The sequence below is a fragment of the Rhagoletis pomonella genome, unplaced genomic scaffold (genome assembly GCF_013731165.1).
Source record: "Rhagoletis pomonella isolate Grant_MI unplaced genomic scaffold, Rhpom_1.0 Rhpom_scaffold_00013, whole genome shotgun sequence".
Classification (NCBI taxonomy): domain Eukaryota; kingdom Metazoa; phylum Arthropoda; class Insecta; order Diptera; family Tephritidae; genus Rhagoletis; species Rhagoletis pomonella.
In genome coordinates, this window is record NW_023458567.1 from 8,106,855 (window position 1) to 8,122,467 (window position 15,613).

The 15,613-nt window shown below is 38.9% G+C and overlaps 3 protein-coding genes across 5 annotated transcripts in view; 2 read left to right on the forward strand and 1 right to left on the reverse strand.

Annotated features, from left to right (window-relative positions):
• Positions 1-5,162: 5,162 nt before the first annotated feature.
• Positions 5,163-6,561, forward strand: LOC118748223. The gene is made up of 2 exons (XM_036482598.1): positions 5,163-5,336; positions 5,407-6,561. Exons 1-2 carry the CDS (start codon positions 5,308-5,310, stop codon positions 6,227-6,229), a joined length of 852 nt encoding a protein of 283 aa, XP_036338491.1. The 5' UTR covers positions 5,163-5,307; the 3' UTR covers positions 6,230-6,561.
• Positions 6,562-6,955: 394 nt separating this feature from the next.
• Positions 6,956-8,647, forward strand: LOC118748712 (zinc finger protein 622). Its single transcript, XM_036483357.1, has 3 exons — positions 6,956-7,613; positions 7,676-8,047; positions 8,112-8,647. The coding sequence occupies exons 1-3, from the start codon at positions 7,116-7,118 to the stop codon at positions 8,460-8,462; spliced, it is 1,221 nt and encodes a 406-aa protein (XP_036339250.1). The 5' UTR covers positions 6,956-7,115; the 3' UTR covers positions 8,463-8,647.
• A 1,396-nt stretch (positions 8,648-10,043) lies between these two features.
• Positions 10,044-15,613, reverse strand: part of LOC118748713 (serine/threonine-protein kinase minibrain) — an 88,958-nt gene continuing 83,388 nt past the window's right edge. For all 3 annotated transcript variants that reach the window (XM_036483361.1, XM_036483358.1, XM_036483360.1), the window contains one exon: positions 10,044-13,168. In XM_036483361.1, the coding sequence (XP_036339254.1) occupies positions 11,766-13,168 (1,403 nt within the window). In that variant the 3' untranslated portion in view covers positions 10,044-11,765. The remainder of the gene's footprint in view (positions 13,169-15,613) is intronic.

A 15,613-nucleotide genomic window follows, 5' to 3' on the forward strand; every position in this document is an offset into this window, starting at 1 on the left:
AACTTTTCGCAGTCGCTGCCACTACATGGTGAGCTTGCTTCACCGTTTGCCGCTTATCCAAGATTTGTATGGCAATTTTTTTGTGAAAGTTTAGAAGCACAGATGTACGTATGTATTAAATGTGTGAATGCACGTCGTTGTGCACTTGTAAATATCTCATTATAAATTCATATTTTCACAATTATTTTCTTACTACTACCACACGGTTGCAACAGAATTTTTTTTAACCACTTCACGCTCATCGCTGATTATTTTATCTTGGATTTCTTTAGGCGAAGGTGAGTGTACGACAACTGCATCCTTTTAAAAGGCGTTTTTTCAAAAACCGTAGCACACTTTTTCACATGCAAATATTTATGTTTATGCACTGGTGTATCCCAAGTGCGCGTACTTTTTTTTGTACTTTTCTGCCAATATGCATATTCTAAGTATATAGGTATGTAGGCGAGTAGCATGCCTGTTCAGGAAAAAGCGCAGCCTAACGAGCAACAACATTCATTTATCCAATACTTATTGTCGTTAAAGGTGGCGTATACAGGCTGTCAAGAAGTTGAGGACAAGGGGTGCCACTGTTGATTGCTGTTTGTCGCGCCCATTTCTTGAGTGAACTTTTCGAGCTAAAAAGGTACTGAATTTTTTATTTATATATTCATTTTAATTATGCATGGGCATGAAAAGATTATCAACACGTATGTACGTATGTATTTGGAGCAGGTGCGTTGATGAACGGGAGACGTTGAGGTGTAAGTTGATGCACTTTCCGCAACACATAACTCAACTACTGAAATTTCCTTTAAAATTCACGCAATAACAAATACATATGTACATATATTTATATGTAACACATACATACATACGTGCTGCATATTATATTATACTAATTATATTTTCAAAATAATTCATACTCTAACCAAAGAAAAGCTTTTTAGTTTAAATAATGATTTTATTTTTTTACTACTGCACTTAACTGCACAGTACTCACATTCCAACGGTTAAAAGCGCATAATAAACTCTGTCTTGCCCGCGAAGTAGAGCACAACCTTTATAGGTACTTTGTACGTAATTAAATCCTCAACTTTCGTTTAGGCCGAGAATATGGGCAATTCAGAAAGCGTTCTAAAAAAAATATGTTACCCTGAGCGGTCGAGTCATTAAAAAAATAGAGTCAGGAACTAGGATATATAAGGAATGTCCAACATAAATATTGAGTGTGCCAAAAGCTTAAGAGCTGCAGCTACCTCTTGCAGAGACCTCTGGCCCAGTCAACGACTCGGATAACCAGAGGATATGTGTGGGCGCTGACCATACGCTTTTTGGAATCAGGGATATCGGCTTGAATCATAGAAAGAAATGGTTGGAACGAGGTAGAGTAGAACTCCACAAAGTTCTGCTTTTCAGGCCCTCAGCACTTTATTCAGCTACAAGCTGCATATTACGGTCTGAGCGCTTAGTATGGAGTATACGAGTATAATCGTAGGCATTTTGGAATGAAAACCCGATGTGTACATCAGCTACACAGCCTGTCGTACCAGCTCGTGGCCACTCTATCCCTGCGATATTAGTGAGCGGTCGGCAGCCAACGAGCAAGTTGTTTGCAAGCAGGGTTGTGTGATTTTTAATTATTCAAATCCCAAATCCAAAAATAAAATTGATTTCTGAATTACAAGTTATAACGAATCCGAAATAATTTAGTTACATAAACTTATTACTTGTTCGACGAATGAATTCATGAATAAAATTGATTTATGATTTCATACTTCGGACATATAAAAGTAAGATTTATTTGTGATTTGATTCGTCAACCAAATAAAAAATTATTTTGGAACCAGAAGGAATACATTCAAAACTTTAAAGTCATTTGAAAATGGGGTAAAATTTGCACTTCCTTTTTTGTTATTGTTGCTTCCGACAGGGTAATTGTATGAAATATTTTGGCCGAAATGGGTTTTGTTTGTAAACTAACTTTGACACAGGATGACTTGTTACAAAATAAAAAATCAGCGTGTTCAGTTTTTGGTCGCGCTTAAAAAAAATAACCCTAGTAGTTCAACTCCGGCTACGCTATCCATAGCATCTTTGCGCAGAACCCACCTCAAAATTTAGAAAAAAAGTGCATATTTTAAACGGAATTTTTTAATAAAATAGTTCTCGAAGGATGTTGTAGTCAAGGGGTCCTGCTACATGGCACACAAGGAGTTTAGAAGGTTGGTTGAGAAGGAGAAGCGCATTAGACGGAACGTCGTCATAGGCGCGGAAGCGAATGCACATCATCCCCTGGGAGTGCAGCAACACTAATGAACGAGGTGAGACCCTACATTGTTTCCTTATTCACAGCAACTTAAGCGTATCTAATAGCGGCATGGCTCCCACATAAGTGGATCAACGTCGAAGAGCGTTCTTGATTTAAATTTTTGTTATGAGCCTGGCGACGAGCTGACAGGATGGATGGTCCTTGGCAGACCCTCCTTCTAGTTCAGGCTTATATAGCCTTTACCATTTCTGCTAAAAAATTCCTAAAGGACACTTCTTTCAGGTCCTGAAAGGGGTGAACGATAGTAAATGATGTTAAGGAGGCTAAAGGAAGACCAAAGCTTCCTTGGAGGAGCCCTGAACCTATTTTTTTTTAGAAAACTGATGAGGGAAACTTTTCGGCTAGCCAAATGTACTGACTCTAACGAGTGTTGGGAGTACACGGACCTTCTAAGAGTATACAAGAAATCCGTACGTAGTGACAAAAGAAACTCATGGCGGAATTTCTGTAGTGGAATGGAAAGCTCCAGTGAGATAGAAAGGCTAAGGAAGGTCCTGTCCAAGGGTTGTGTAAGCCAGGCTCGCATTAAAAAGAACGGCGGCTAGTAATACACTTCCCAGCGGCCGAGGATCCAGATGATCTACCTGCTGCTGCAGTATCCACCGCATAAAAGGACGGATGTCACCTTCCAGACTGGAGTGAGCCGTGAGCTCAATTTCATAGTATAAATCGCCGGTTCTGGATGGCATCTTTCCTGCGATGTTGCAGAAGGTGAGTTAGAAGACCAAGGGTTGGCTGTGCAATATATTTGATGGCTTTTTCAGGCAGACCTACGTGCCAACGTCTTTGAGGACTGGTCTTCCTGCCAAAAGTGGGCAAAAGTGGTCACGCATATACAAAGGATTACGGGCCCGTTAGCCTAATATCGTTTCTTCAAAAGACTCTGGAAAGGAATACATCCTATCAAAGGCAGAACACGCCTACACGAAAGGAAGATCTGTAGATACTGACCTACACAATGTTGTTAGGCGAATGTAAGTAGCTCTAGGGAACGGGGAATTCGTTTTCGGGATCTTCCTGGACATAACGGGGGCATTCCACAATGTCTCAACTCAAGCCATTTTAAACGGAATGACGACGTTATGGGTTCGTTCCGCAATTTCAAGCTTCAATGCAGAAGAAAACATTTCTTAATAGAATAGAAAGTGTATATGAGCTATCAATGATCAGCATGACAGTGGCACTTAGGACTACACCAACGGCGGCAGTTTACACCTAGGCCGGCGGACCTATCGGCGAAGAATGTAGCGTCAAAAACTGCTGACTGGCTCTATGCTACGGGTCAGTTTGTGTGCAGGTCTTACAGTCACAGTAGTATAGCGTCAACTTTACTTGGACAGATTGACTATGTGATCCCGGATCTGAACTTTGAAACGAACTTCGAAGGCGAAGGTATTGGCCACAAGGAGGGCGGCTGAACTGCAATATAGCAAATAAACAGGTAATTCTCTGTATTGACAGTCAGGCAGCGATAAAAGCGCTAATATCACACATCCCTTCCTCTAGAAGTATGGCGGAATGCATGACAGCTATGGTGTACTGGGTTCCGGGGCAAAACGGCGTCGTGGGCAGCGAGGAGGCCGACAGGATTGCCAAAGAGGATGCATTGTCGGAAACCATACTGATAGAGGTGCAGATTTCACTCCAAGCGATTAAAGGGGCATTCGACCTGCACATGATCCGGAAGGCGCAGAAGTCGCGGAACAAAAGTCAAGGCTGCAAGGTGTCCAGAATTATGTGCAGATCATATTAAATGCTCACGAAGTTTCTCCCTGCCCTCAGGGCGGAGGACGCTAGGCTAGGCGGGTGTTCTAACTTTAAACTGGCTCAGACCAATAATGAGATCTGCAAAAGATGCAGAATGAAAGAGAAGACCGTGGCGCATATCCTCTGCGACTGCGAATTCGTCTGCTAGTAGCAGGGTTTCTAGCTAATCTGGAAGGCCGCCAAGGTAGGGTAACACAAGTTGTTCCAGTTTGCCAAGAGAACTGCGATATTCTTCAACGTTGCTCCAGATTAACAGTGATTAGCTGTCCAAAGTGGTCGTAATTTATCTGGTAAAGCTAATTATACCTTAATTGTCCCCACCAAGTCTTGCAGTGGATATAACCTAACCTAAGCTAGTGCCCGCAAATTTGAAATCTTTGTTTTAAATTATAGATTAATACTTAATAGTAGATACTTAATTCTTTTCTTTACTACAAAATTACTGAATGCGCATATTGTATCTGTTATTTATCCGTACTATATTGTATTTTTCGGCCCCACTGCTTTCCATTTAGAGAATTTTCGCGACCCAAATTTATCGTGGCGATTGTCAGCATTACACTGCAGGAAGCATTTAATACCATGTTCTGACCGACATTGAAAACATGTTTTCGTTGCTAATACCATGTTCTGACCGACATCGAAAACATGTTTCGTTGCTAAAACATGTGTTTTCTTTCATCCATGTAAAATCTGTCAAACGAAAACCAGTTTTCGCTGAAAACTACTTGAAAACTCACGTTCCACTCATTCCAATAGGTGTCTTCACTATTTTTTTTTCGATTATTTATCGAAGTGGAAGACATATTTTATCATCTTTAATAAGCCATTTCGGATTTATTGTTAATTGGTCTGCCTAAGTAAAATAAGAATGAAATTAAGAGGTTGTAAATGCAAAGAAAATGAAGGAAAAGTGTTTTGGTTTTGTTTTTGTGTAGCAAAACTGTAATCAAAAGATGTAAGAAATGTCAACGAAAACACTAACAGCCGGTGTGAACAGCCTTCAGCCCACAATCCCAAAACTCGTGTTTTCGTTGTCGATCAGAACACAGTATAAAAATTCTATTGTTGTTTAATTTACAAATTTTTTTCTTTGAGCGTATTACTGCAAATCAGCTGTTGAACTATTAACGTGAACATACTCTTCTGGCCACATGCCTTTACAAATCGAACATATCACCCTAGCAACGTAAACAAATAATCAAAGGCAATTTTAACAGGGTATCACTATGGAAAGCAAGGACAATCGATCGAAAGAGTGAGTATAATGCAATTGCAACGTAACACCTATGAAGTCATCATTTTATTAAGCGGGTAAAATTTTACAGAAAGCGCACCAAAATGAAGCAATATCGCAAGAAACCGCCAACGCAACACAATAACAACACCTCGTCCAGTTCACAAGTTGAGGTAGTGCGTGGTGTAGTCGATGTAGCAGATTCCAGTGATGAACGTTTTGTTTCACGACGGGGCTGGACCAGCTCCCGTCCACATCCGCAAACGCGACGTTACTCACTGGACGATGAGGACAACGATCTAAATGAAGTGGAATCCGCACAAATGCATGCCGGTGATTTTGGTTTAATGGCACAATTGCCCACATCTGTGGGTGGTCATTTTCAATTTGCCTCCGAGAAGAATTGGGAAACCACAGAGGGCGAACAATTGCTGGATAACACAGAGGCCAGTCAATATTTTACGCTCAACTTGAAACTGCTAAATGTTGGCTTGCAAACGATACCATTCTATAAGCGCATGGATTATGCTGCCTCTATGTTTACGCGAGAACAGTTAACAGCAATGGAGAAAGCTGCTGAGGCGTCTGAGAAAAACTATCAGAATGTATTGCATGAGCACGAAACAAATCCACGCATAAAAATTAATAGTGGTAGTCGAAAAAGTGGATCAGGACGTTCACAGAATAGTGGTAAAGCGTCTGCTGCTGCTGCTGTACAAAGTGAAAGCAATGCTCCAGATGAGCTGGACGAATTGTTAAATTTGACCACGGCCGCTTGGACGAAGGTGGAAATAACTGATGGTAGTGGCGGTGGTGCAGAAAATGTAGCAGCACCTGACGCAAAAGGAAGTGGAAATGGAGCGGTGAACAAGGATGATATACAAGAGTGGCTGGATAATGTGTTGGAGGAGTAGGATTAGGTGTATACAAACAGAACGTTTGACTTTGAATGTGCATCTGCCTATCATACGTACTTATTTATATATGTATGTATGTATGTACATGTTAATATACACATACCTTGCCTTGTAGATTAATTTGTTATGGAAAATATAAAGAAAAGTGTGAACTTACCCGCCTTGAAATGTATTTGTACAGTGATGTTAGGGAATTGTATACTTCCAAATCTGCTTAACTTTCAACTAAGGATAACAACTCTACTCCATTACCGTGACTCCGTAGCACCAGCCGAAACTACTACCTTTGAAGCATCTTAGCTAGCACCTCTTTACTACATGATTCCTTAATTGCTAATAATATATTACACTTTTACTTTTTATTTCACTTCAGCATATTTTTAGAAAGGTGCAAATTTCTCACTAAACTATCGTTTATTAATTTTTTTTCATTTATAAACGCGGTCAACATTTAAATTAGGCGCCAATTTTACCAACATCCGAAAAAGTAATCCACTGTCAACTGATGGAGAGCGGAGAACTTTTTGTTGGGTGATTTTTCAAATTTTCCGTTTAGATTTCCTTTGCAGTTTTTTTGTTCATAGCGAACATTGAAAATTTCATTTTGGAAAACAAAAAAAAAGTTTACTAAAATTGCTCGTAATTTCGCCACTGAAATTTTGTTTACAAATTTAAACCTGATACATTTAATATTCTCACTGCGGTTATGTGGCAACGCTAAAAAGCTGTCATCCTTTTCGCAGAACGTGTCTGTTTTTTTCACTTTTCTGGTACAATTGCGAATTGTGATTAATTGTGAAATAATTTGCTTTCTAATTAAATTTAAGAAAAATTTAATAGGTTTCATACGAAGAAAATTAGTGGAACATTTAGCAAAGTCAAAATGTCAGCATATACATGCATAAATTGCTGCGTAAAATTCCCTTCAGCGGATATGCAGAGAGACCATTACAAAACTGACTGGCATCGGTACAATCTGAAACGTCGTGTTGCTGAATTGCCACCAGTTACCGCAGAAGCCTTCCAAGAACGCGTGCTGCGTATTCGTCAGGAGGAGGCAATAGAAAAGGAGGAGAGTCAAATGAGCTTCTATTGCAACGCATGCCGCAAGCAGTTTGGCAACCAGAAGGCGCACGACAATCACCTGCATAGCAAGAAACACAAAGATAATCTATTGCTCTTCGAACGTGAGCACAAGGATGAGGAAGTGGAAGTCACCAAAAAGAGCGTTGTGCAGCAGAAACCACACCCAGCGTTAGCTGCAGCAGCAGAAGGCAAGGGTCGATTTGCATTGCAGCGTCAGCAGGAGAAGGAACAAAAGGATGATGAATACGAAGATATGGATGACGATGAAGACTTTGAGGATGTGGAAGTTGAAGAGGTAAACAAAACTCGTATATCTAAATTAATTGAATTTTAACGTTTCTTTTTCATGTACTATAGACTGAACAGTTTGACTCAGACGAGTGGGAGAAGTTGCCCGACAATCCGTTGACCGAAAAAGATTGCCTGTTCTGCACGCACGTCAGCGAAGATATGGTTGAGAATCTAAAACACATGTCCATCGCACACTCCTTCTTCATTCCCGACACAGAATTTTGTACTGACTTGGAAGGTTTACTCTACTATCTGGGCGAAAAAGTGGCCAACTACTTTATTTGCCTTTGGTGCAACGATCGCGGCAAGACATTCTACTCATTAGATGCTGTACGTAAACATATGGTTGACAAAGGACACTGCCAATTGCTGCATGAGGGTTTGGCATTAGCCGAATATGCAGATTACTATGATTATAGCTCCAGTTATCCCGATCATGTAAGTGCTAATAGGTATAAACACTTATATACCGTACCTTATATACTCATTTGCTCCTCAACAGCAAGAGGGTATGGACGTCGACGAAGAAGTTGTTCCTGATCTGCTTGATGGCGATGAGTACCAACTGGTTTTGCCTTCCGGCGCTGTAATCGGTCATCGCTCACTGCTACGCTACTATAAACAGCGCCTTAATCCGAGCCGTGCTCTTGTACCCAAAAAATCAGATCGTCGCTTGCATAAGGTGCTCAGCGAATATCGTGCGTTGGGCTGGAGTAATATGCAACAACAGGCGGCCGCACGTAAGGCGCGTGATTTGCATGTCATGAAGCGCGTGCAGGCCAAATGGCAAATGAAGCTTGGCTGCAGGGCGAATAAGCTGCAGAAACATTATCGTGCACAAGTCCTGTTCTAAGTGGAGTGAAACAATTTTCGATTTGTAATTAAAATTTTTACTTGCTGCTCCTTTTTGTGCTCGCATGATACTTTTTCTTACACTTACTAGTTCTAAAAATTATGAATTACTGATAAGCTTGTCGAACGACAGATAAGGAAATAAATTATTGATTGAAAATCCAGGCTTGGAACATGATACAATAATTAATTAATTATTATGAATTGAACCGTGTGCTTGGAAAAATAAACATTAATATTGAATTATGGCTCTTTTACTTATAATGTTAGGGACTCTTTTGTTGTTTCAGTAGATCTTTGCCCTTAAAATGATGGCGTTTCCGAAAGCGAACGTAGCGGTCGTGCTGCTGTGCGTCCTGCCTACGTGGAGACTAACAGCCTTAGAGATCTGATCTGTAGCGGCTACAACAACCCCGCGGTCACAGGCGGTCACAGTTGCTGGTGGATCAAGAGATGCGAAGTTCTTCATAGGTTAGTATTGGGGTATCGCATTTGATTTTATGCGGAAAGTATCCATAAAGTATTGAAGACTTCCTACACATAACCGCGATGTAAACAATGTCCTTGCGCTACAAAAAACATTTCGACTCCTGCTGAAGTCTAGAGAAAAAAGCTTGATGAGGAGAAGTGGTGATCTCCGAAATAGCAGCTATACTTCTACCGTTTAGATTTTGTTGCGTTTTAAATTTTTTCTAATAAACAAATCGTGGTAAAAAGCTCAATAAAACTGCTAAAAGTAAATATTACTACGCCACAATAATAATAAAAATTTATTTACCGTGTTTTGAATAGGATCGTAATCAACTGGTACTTGTGTGGAATGTATGTATGTATGTAGATAAACGACCTAAATAGAGTATTAACATGCTATAGCCATGCCGCATTGAGTGGAACCAACGCTTTTTTATTGTGGATCGTATGTGGAACACACCAGAAATTGCTGATATTTAAATAACGTTTATTGGTACTGTGCACAACCGATTCTGGGTATAAATACTGCGTGACTTCGTTGTGGATCGCAAGTGGATTTCATTCAAAAATGTTGCATACGTCGCATTTCAATTGTTTATTTTTGTACAAACTTTGAAATGTGGATTTATATGGTGTGTGTTATATATTGCGCTAGACTTTTATATAAAAATATTAAACATCGAATAAACAAAGCAATATAGCCAAAAATGGTCAAAGTAAAAAGTTTCCATTATTTCTTCCACCACTGTATATACACCCTATATACACTGTTGGCAGAAATAACTGAAACGTCTTATTTTGACCAGTTTTGGCTGTATTTCTTTTGTTTACTTATTAATGCAAATAAATGCGCATTGCAAGCTTTATACCAATTCAACAAATTTTTACCAAAAATTTTAAACTTTTTAATCAGAATTTAAAAAAAAGGGTTTTATTTTTATACGAAGAGCTAGAGTTTTATAAAAAAAATATTAAACTTTAAAGAAACAAAACAATTAAAGCCAAACCTGGTCAAAACAAGGCGTTTCTATTATTTCTGCCACCAGTGTATCCACATACTTACAGAACCACCCCGTTTGCACAATTAAAACGAAACTACCAAAGAGATGAATATTTTTGGAACTTATCTTACATAAATTTGTATATTTCCAACGAAATATATAATTATAGTACGTGTAATATATATAGGCATTGCAATTAAATAGTTAGCTTTTATATATGTATGTATGTAGAGATTTTTGCGCACGTAAACATAATTATATTTTTCCTTTCTCTATAATTTAGTTTTCTAGTTTTTTTTTGTTGCTGTTGCTGTTATGCCATTTAAGCATTACTTACACTGTTTTTACAAACTATTTTTTTTTTAACTGACAAATAGTGAGAGAAAAATAATATTTATATGCAAGACTACACTAAAATACAATTTATTGTAAAGAAGTGTCGATTGGCTGAGCGAAAAAAGGAAATAACAAAAAAGAGAACAAACAAAATAGGACGTCCATAAGGCATTTACAATTTTACAGCGCAAAATAAAATTATGCAAATAATAAACTAAATATATAAGTAGGTAGTATAATTAAAACTAAAATTATTTAGTCAATATGTATTTTTTTGTGTGGTTGTTTTCGTCAAATTAAGTTTAGGTAGACGCAAATGATTTACGATATACATGTAGAATGCAGACGGCAGGCAACAAAAATGTTCGAATTATTTTAAATTTAAATTAAAACTAATTAAAGGTAGTCAAGTTGGAGCGAATTGAATTAAATCAAACGTTCCGCAATAAACATATGTATGTACAAAACATATGTACGTATGTATAGGGTTTTTGCTGCCGGCAGTTGATAGCACATATCGTACATACCTACATAAATATTTCAGTGTATTCAGCTATATGCTTGTGGTGTGTTTGTGTGTTTATGTATGTATGAGAAACGTAGTGCGGACCTACCACGCTCTCGGTTTGTTTATTCGCCATTCGCTTTCTATGAAATCTTAATCCATAAGCAATGCTCAAGCTTCGATGTGTACATTATGTACAAAACCAAAATTTTGGCTCACATATGTATAAAATTGATTTGTGGCAAAAGTGGATTGGGATGTGGGTGTGGCCGTCGATACAAAAATTTTCTCTTCACTTTTCCCATAGCGCCTAATGCGTTGTATAAAAATTGTATGTGGAACATATGTGGATTGCATGTGAAATTCAAGTTAGTCGCACGAAGTTTTTAATATACAACACATACATGCGTTCTGCTGTCAAAACACTTTCCACCGCTGTGGAACGCATGTAGACTCTGCAGCGAAATTTAATAACGCTCTTAGCAAAGCTTGCAGCAGTGCCAAAGCAGCTGTTGATAAGCAACAAATGGAAGTTTTCGTTGTGGAACACATGTAGATTCCATTAAAAAATGTTGCAAAAGCCACACGTAGCAAATCAAGACGTTCATTAGCTCATTGTACTCTTGTGGAACATATGTGCATTTATACGAAATGCTTTACAAATGTAGAACGAAAGTTCCTTTATAATATTTACAAACACTGCTGCTTGCGCCAAGCATTTTCTGACTTCTTTTTTTTTGCTTGCTCTTCGCTATGACGCTTATCTTGCGTCATGGTGAGCGGTTACACTAAGCAATTGAATTTAAAGTAAATGCCATGTGTTTCAGTGTGTGCAAGTGTTGCCTTGTTTCGCTATCGTTTATCGCGCATTAAAATAAATACAAATATATTTTTTCATCATATGTATGTACATACATATACTATGTACTCGTATACAATGTACCGACGCACATACATACATTCGTATGTTCATTAATGTATTATCAACTAACTAATGAATTACTACAGGACTCTGCTGAACACAAACGCCAACCATAGGCGACGAGGCATCTGGACCGTTCGCGTTAGAGCCGCCAGCGCCTGTACCTACACTGCCTGCAACACCAACGTTACCGCCGCCGCCGCCACCAACAGCACCAACACCGCCTGACATGCTGGCGCTCATGACGCCGCTGCCGCCCATCAGCCCGCCGCCACCACCGCTACCGCCGGCGCCAATCAGGCTACTATTGCTACCGCCAAAGCCGCCACCAACACTGCCGCCACGACGCTGGTGTTGTGTGATTTGCTGCTGCTGCTGCTGCTGCTGCTGTTGTTGTTGTTGCTGCTGTTGCAGGTGATGATGCTGCAGCGACATGTCGCCGACGGACATCATATGTTGCGTCGGCATCGAAGCGTACATGTGAGCTGCCGCTTGTGACTGCTGATGCTGCAGTTGTTGTTGTTGTTGTTGTTGCTGCTGCTGCTGTTGTTGTTGTTGTTGCTGCTGATACAGCAACGACGTATAAGAGGGCGGGCCGGATGTGGTGCCAGCCGCACTGGCAGTTATGACGCTCGAATCGGTCATCATGAGATGCGAGGCGGCGGACGACAATGGATGGTGTACCAATTCGACGGGCAGTGAGTTGGGCGCATAGCTGTTATGCTGCAGAGGTGGTTGCTGCTGCGCAGAGGCGAGATGTTGTTGTTGTTGGTGCTGCTGCGCTTGCTGGACGTGTGGTGGCTTCTGTGGTGGGGCGATAAAAGTGTGGTGCGCGGAACGCATGCGACCACTACCACCAGCACTGCCGCTGCCACCACCACTGCCACTATTACTGCTATTCGAGGACGAAGACGCTGAGGCGGAATTGGACAGAGAAACGCCGCTGCCGCTGGTGCCGCCGATGAAACGTGACGGTGGCGGCATTTGTGGCGGATCACAGTCCATGGCATGCGGATAGCTGTTGTTGTTGTTGCTGCTGTTATTATTCTGATTGCAGTTACTGTTGCTGCCGACGCTGCTGCTAGCGCCGCCACCACCGCCGCTGACAATGCTGTTGTGGCTCGACGCCGAGGGCGAGAGTAGCGCCTGGAGACCCTGTTGCGCTGCCAACAGCGCAGCCGCCTGTGATTGCTGTTGTTGCTGTTGCTGTTGCTGTTGCTGCTGTGACTTATACATTGACTTCGGCACGGAATATGACGTGGGCAGTGCGGTGTTGCCGCGCATGCCGCTGCGGGCATGCAACATGCTGTTCGGATGTTGCAGCCCCGTTATGCTGCCACTACTGCTCAAACTGCCGAGGCTGTTCGGTTGCTGTTGGCTGGCGTTGTTGTTGCTGTTGGCGCTAAGCGCGGACGAATTTGACGCCGTCAAGTTCGAGGTGGAGGAGTGAGAGCCCAGGTGTAGAAGCATGCCTGAAAGAGAGTGGGAGAGAGAGAGAGGGGAAAATGTTTAATAAAACATGGATTTTCAGAATTGAGAAACTGAGACGAAATAAATGAGAATGTGATGCAATTTTTCAGGAAAAAATATTATTTTTTTAAACGTAATGCTCGACCACTTCCTTAATATAAAAAAAAACAGTAAAGCTAGCATTCTCATAAACAAATTTAATTTTTTTTAATACGCACTGTCAAATCCTCTGCTGGCAGCTTGTGGAAGAAAGAAAATTAAATGATATTTTTAAATGTGCCTAAAATCGAAATTTTAGTTTCATTATTTCATAATCAAGCTTCTGAAAGCGCAAAAAACATGTTTAAAGTCCTTTAAATGCTTTCGCGTGTTTTCTATGAAATTTTGTATTCATTTGCATGTAGAACGTATGTGGATTGCACGCGATTATTTTATTTTAAGTATTTGCGCAGTACCCTAACTATTTCTGGCGCTGTTTATATGTGAATTCGTTGTGGAACGCATGTGGATCGCATCTGTTTAATCTACATTGCGTATTGGCGCAGCGTCCAAACGATGCTGTGCGCCATTTGCACGCATTTATGTTGCGGAAAGAATGTGGATTCCATTTGAAAAACCTTACGAATGTCGACATCTTGCCGCTCAGTACTTTTTTTCATTGATCCAGACTGTGGTAACAACTATGCCTTTTGAGCTTCTGAGCGCACCAAAAAATAGTTTTACCAAACAAAAAATTAAAAAAATTAAGAACGTTTCACAATAATCCAACAACATTTTTGGTTGATTATATCATACTGTTTTTATTAAAGGTTTTGCAATTTTTTTATAATTTTTTTTTAAACTTACAATTCTTATTTTTCAATTTCCGCTCCTAACTGCTGCAAAGTACAGCGTTTGCAAATTTTCTGGTTTTTTTGTATTTTCTTTTTGTTGTTGTTCCTTTTGCTTTGTTATTATGCCTTTACTTAATTATTTTGTTATTTGCCTTTTCATTGTTTTTCTTAATTAATAATATTTTATATTTAATATGTTCTCAATGCTGTTGCTGTTGGTTGATTTTTATATTATAATTTTTTTCTCCTTTTATTGGTATTAAGTATTGAATATTATTTAATTATAAACTTAAACTCATTAAGATATAAATGTTTATATATTTTTATAAATACTATATGCATGTGTGTTATAATTCAATTACCCCGCATACTGGTTCATGAATACCGTTTTTGTAGTATACGGCTGTAATATTTGCTTATTCTCGCATTTTTATTACCGGCATTAATTTTCATTTTATTACTTTTTTTAATGTTAATACTTTATTTCTGCTTTCATTTGCTTTTTGCATAATTTCTGTAAATATGCATACTTATGTATGTATGTCGGTATTTGTTGTTAGGTTGGTTGGTTGTTGTTTGGTACTCATGTTTTTCATACATATTTATGAAATATGAGTCATTAAAAGTGCATGAAATTGAGGCCGATTAAAATGGGGAAAGAAATTTATAGAAAATGAACATAGCAAAATGTATGCATTTACAGTACATCAGATTTTAGGATAAAAATAGATCTCGCGTAAATTTTAAAATTAAAAAAATAAATATCGAATAAAGTAAATTTTTTAGGTTAGAATTAATACCGAGAGCGTGTTAAAATGTCACTAAGAAAAAAATATTGCGTTTGGAAATGTTTTCTTAACATTTTTAATAATGGAGTAAAAATTTGAGCTTCAAAAAGATTCAAAGTGAAGTTTTGAAAATAATAATTTTTTTTTTTTAAATTTAAGAATTTAAAAAATATAAAAACAGAATTTAAATAGCTGGTTAAGGTAAAATATAAAACTGTAAAATTCATATGTATAAAACTAGTCAAATTTTGAGGCTAAAAAAATCGAAAAGTTTTTTAAGTGATTATAGCAAAAATACAACGAAATACATATGTATATGTAAAATTGTAGCAAAAGTTTGAGGTAATTTTTTTCTTATCTTAAGGTTTTGTTTAGAGTTTGGAATCTATATGTGACCTGGTATACGGAAAGGGGGCTTAGGTGTCAAAAAATCAATTTTCACTTTTTGGTTGATTCGGATGGAAGATGAGATGCTTTTTCACGTGGTGAAAAGCAGAAAATCCTAACTTGCTTAGAAGTGTACTAAAAATGTAGAGAAACAAGAGTAAAAACGAGTAAACGAAACGAGTTGCTTACTTTTAACAGCTTTTTCACAGAAAACTAGTTTTCGCACGTAAGCTCCCTTTTCGTAGACCAGGTCACATATATATAAAAAGAAGTTACATTTCCTTGGTAATCTTATAACTCAAGAACTGCCGAACCGATTCCCACGGTTTTGCATTCGTTGGAAAGGGCTCGGGCTCCGTGAGGTTTGTAGCAAAGAAAATTTTTAAAAAATAACTAGGGTCTCGAGATATAGACCAAAACGTGGACCTGGGTAACCTTG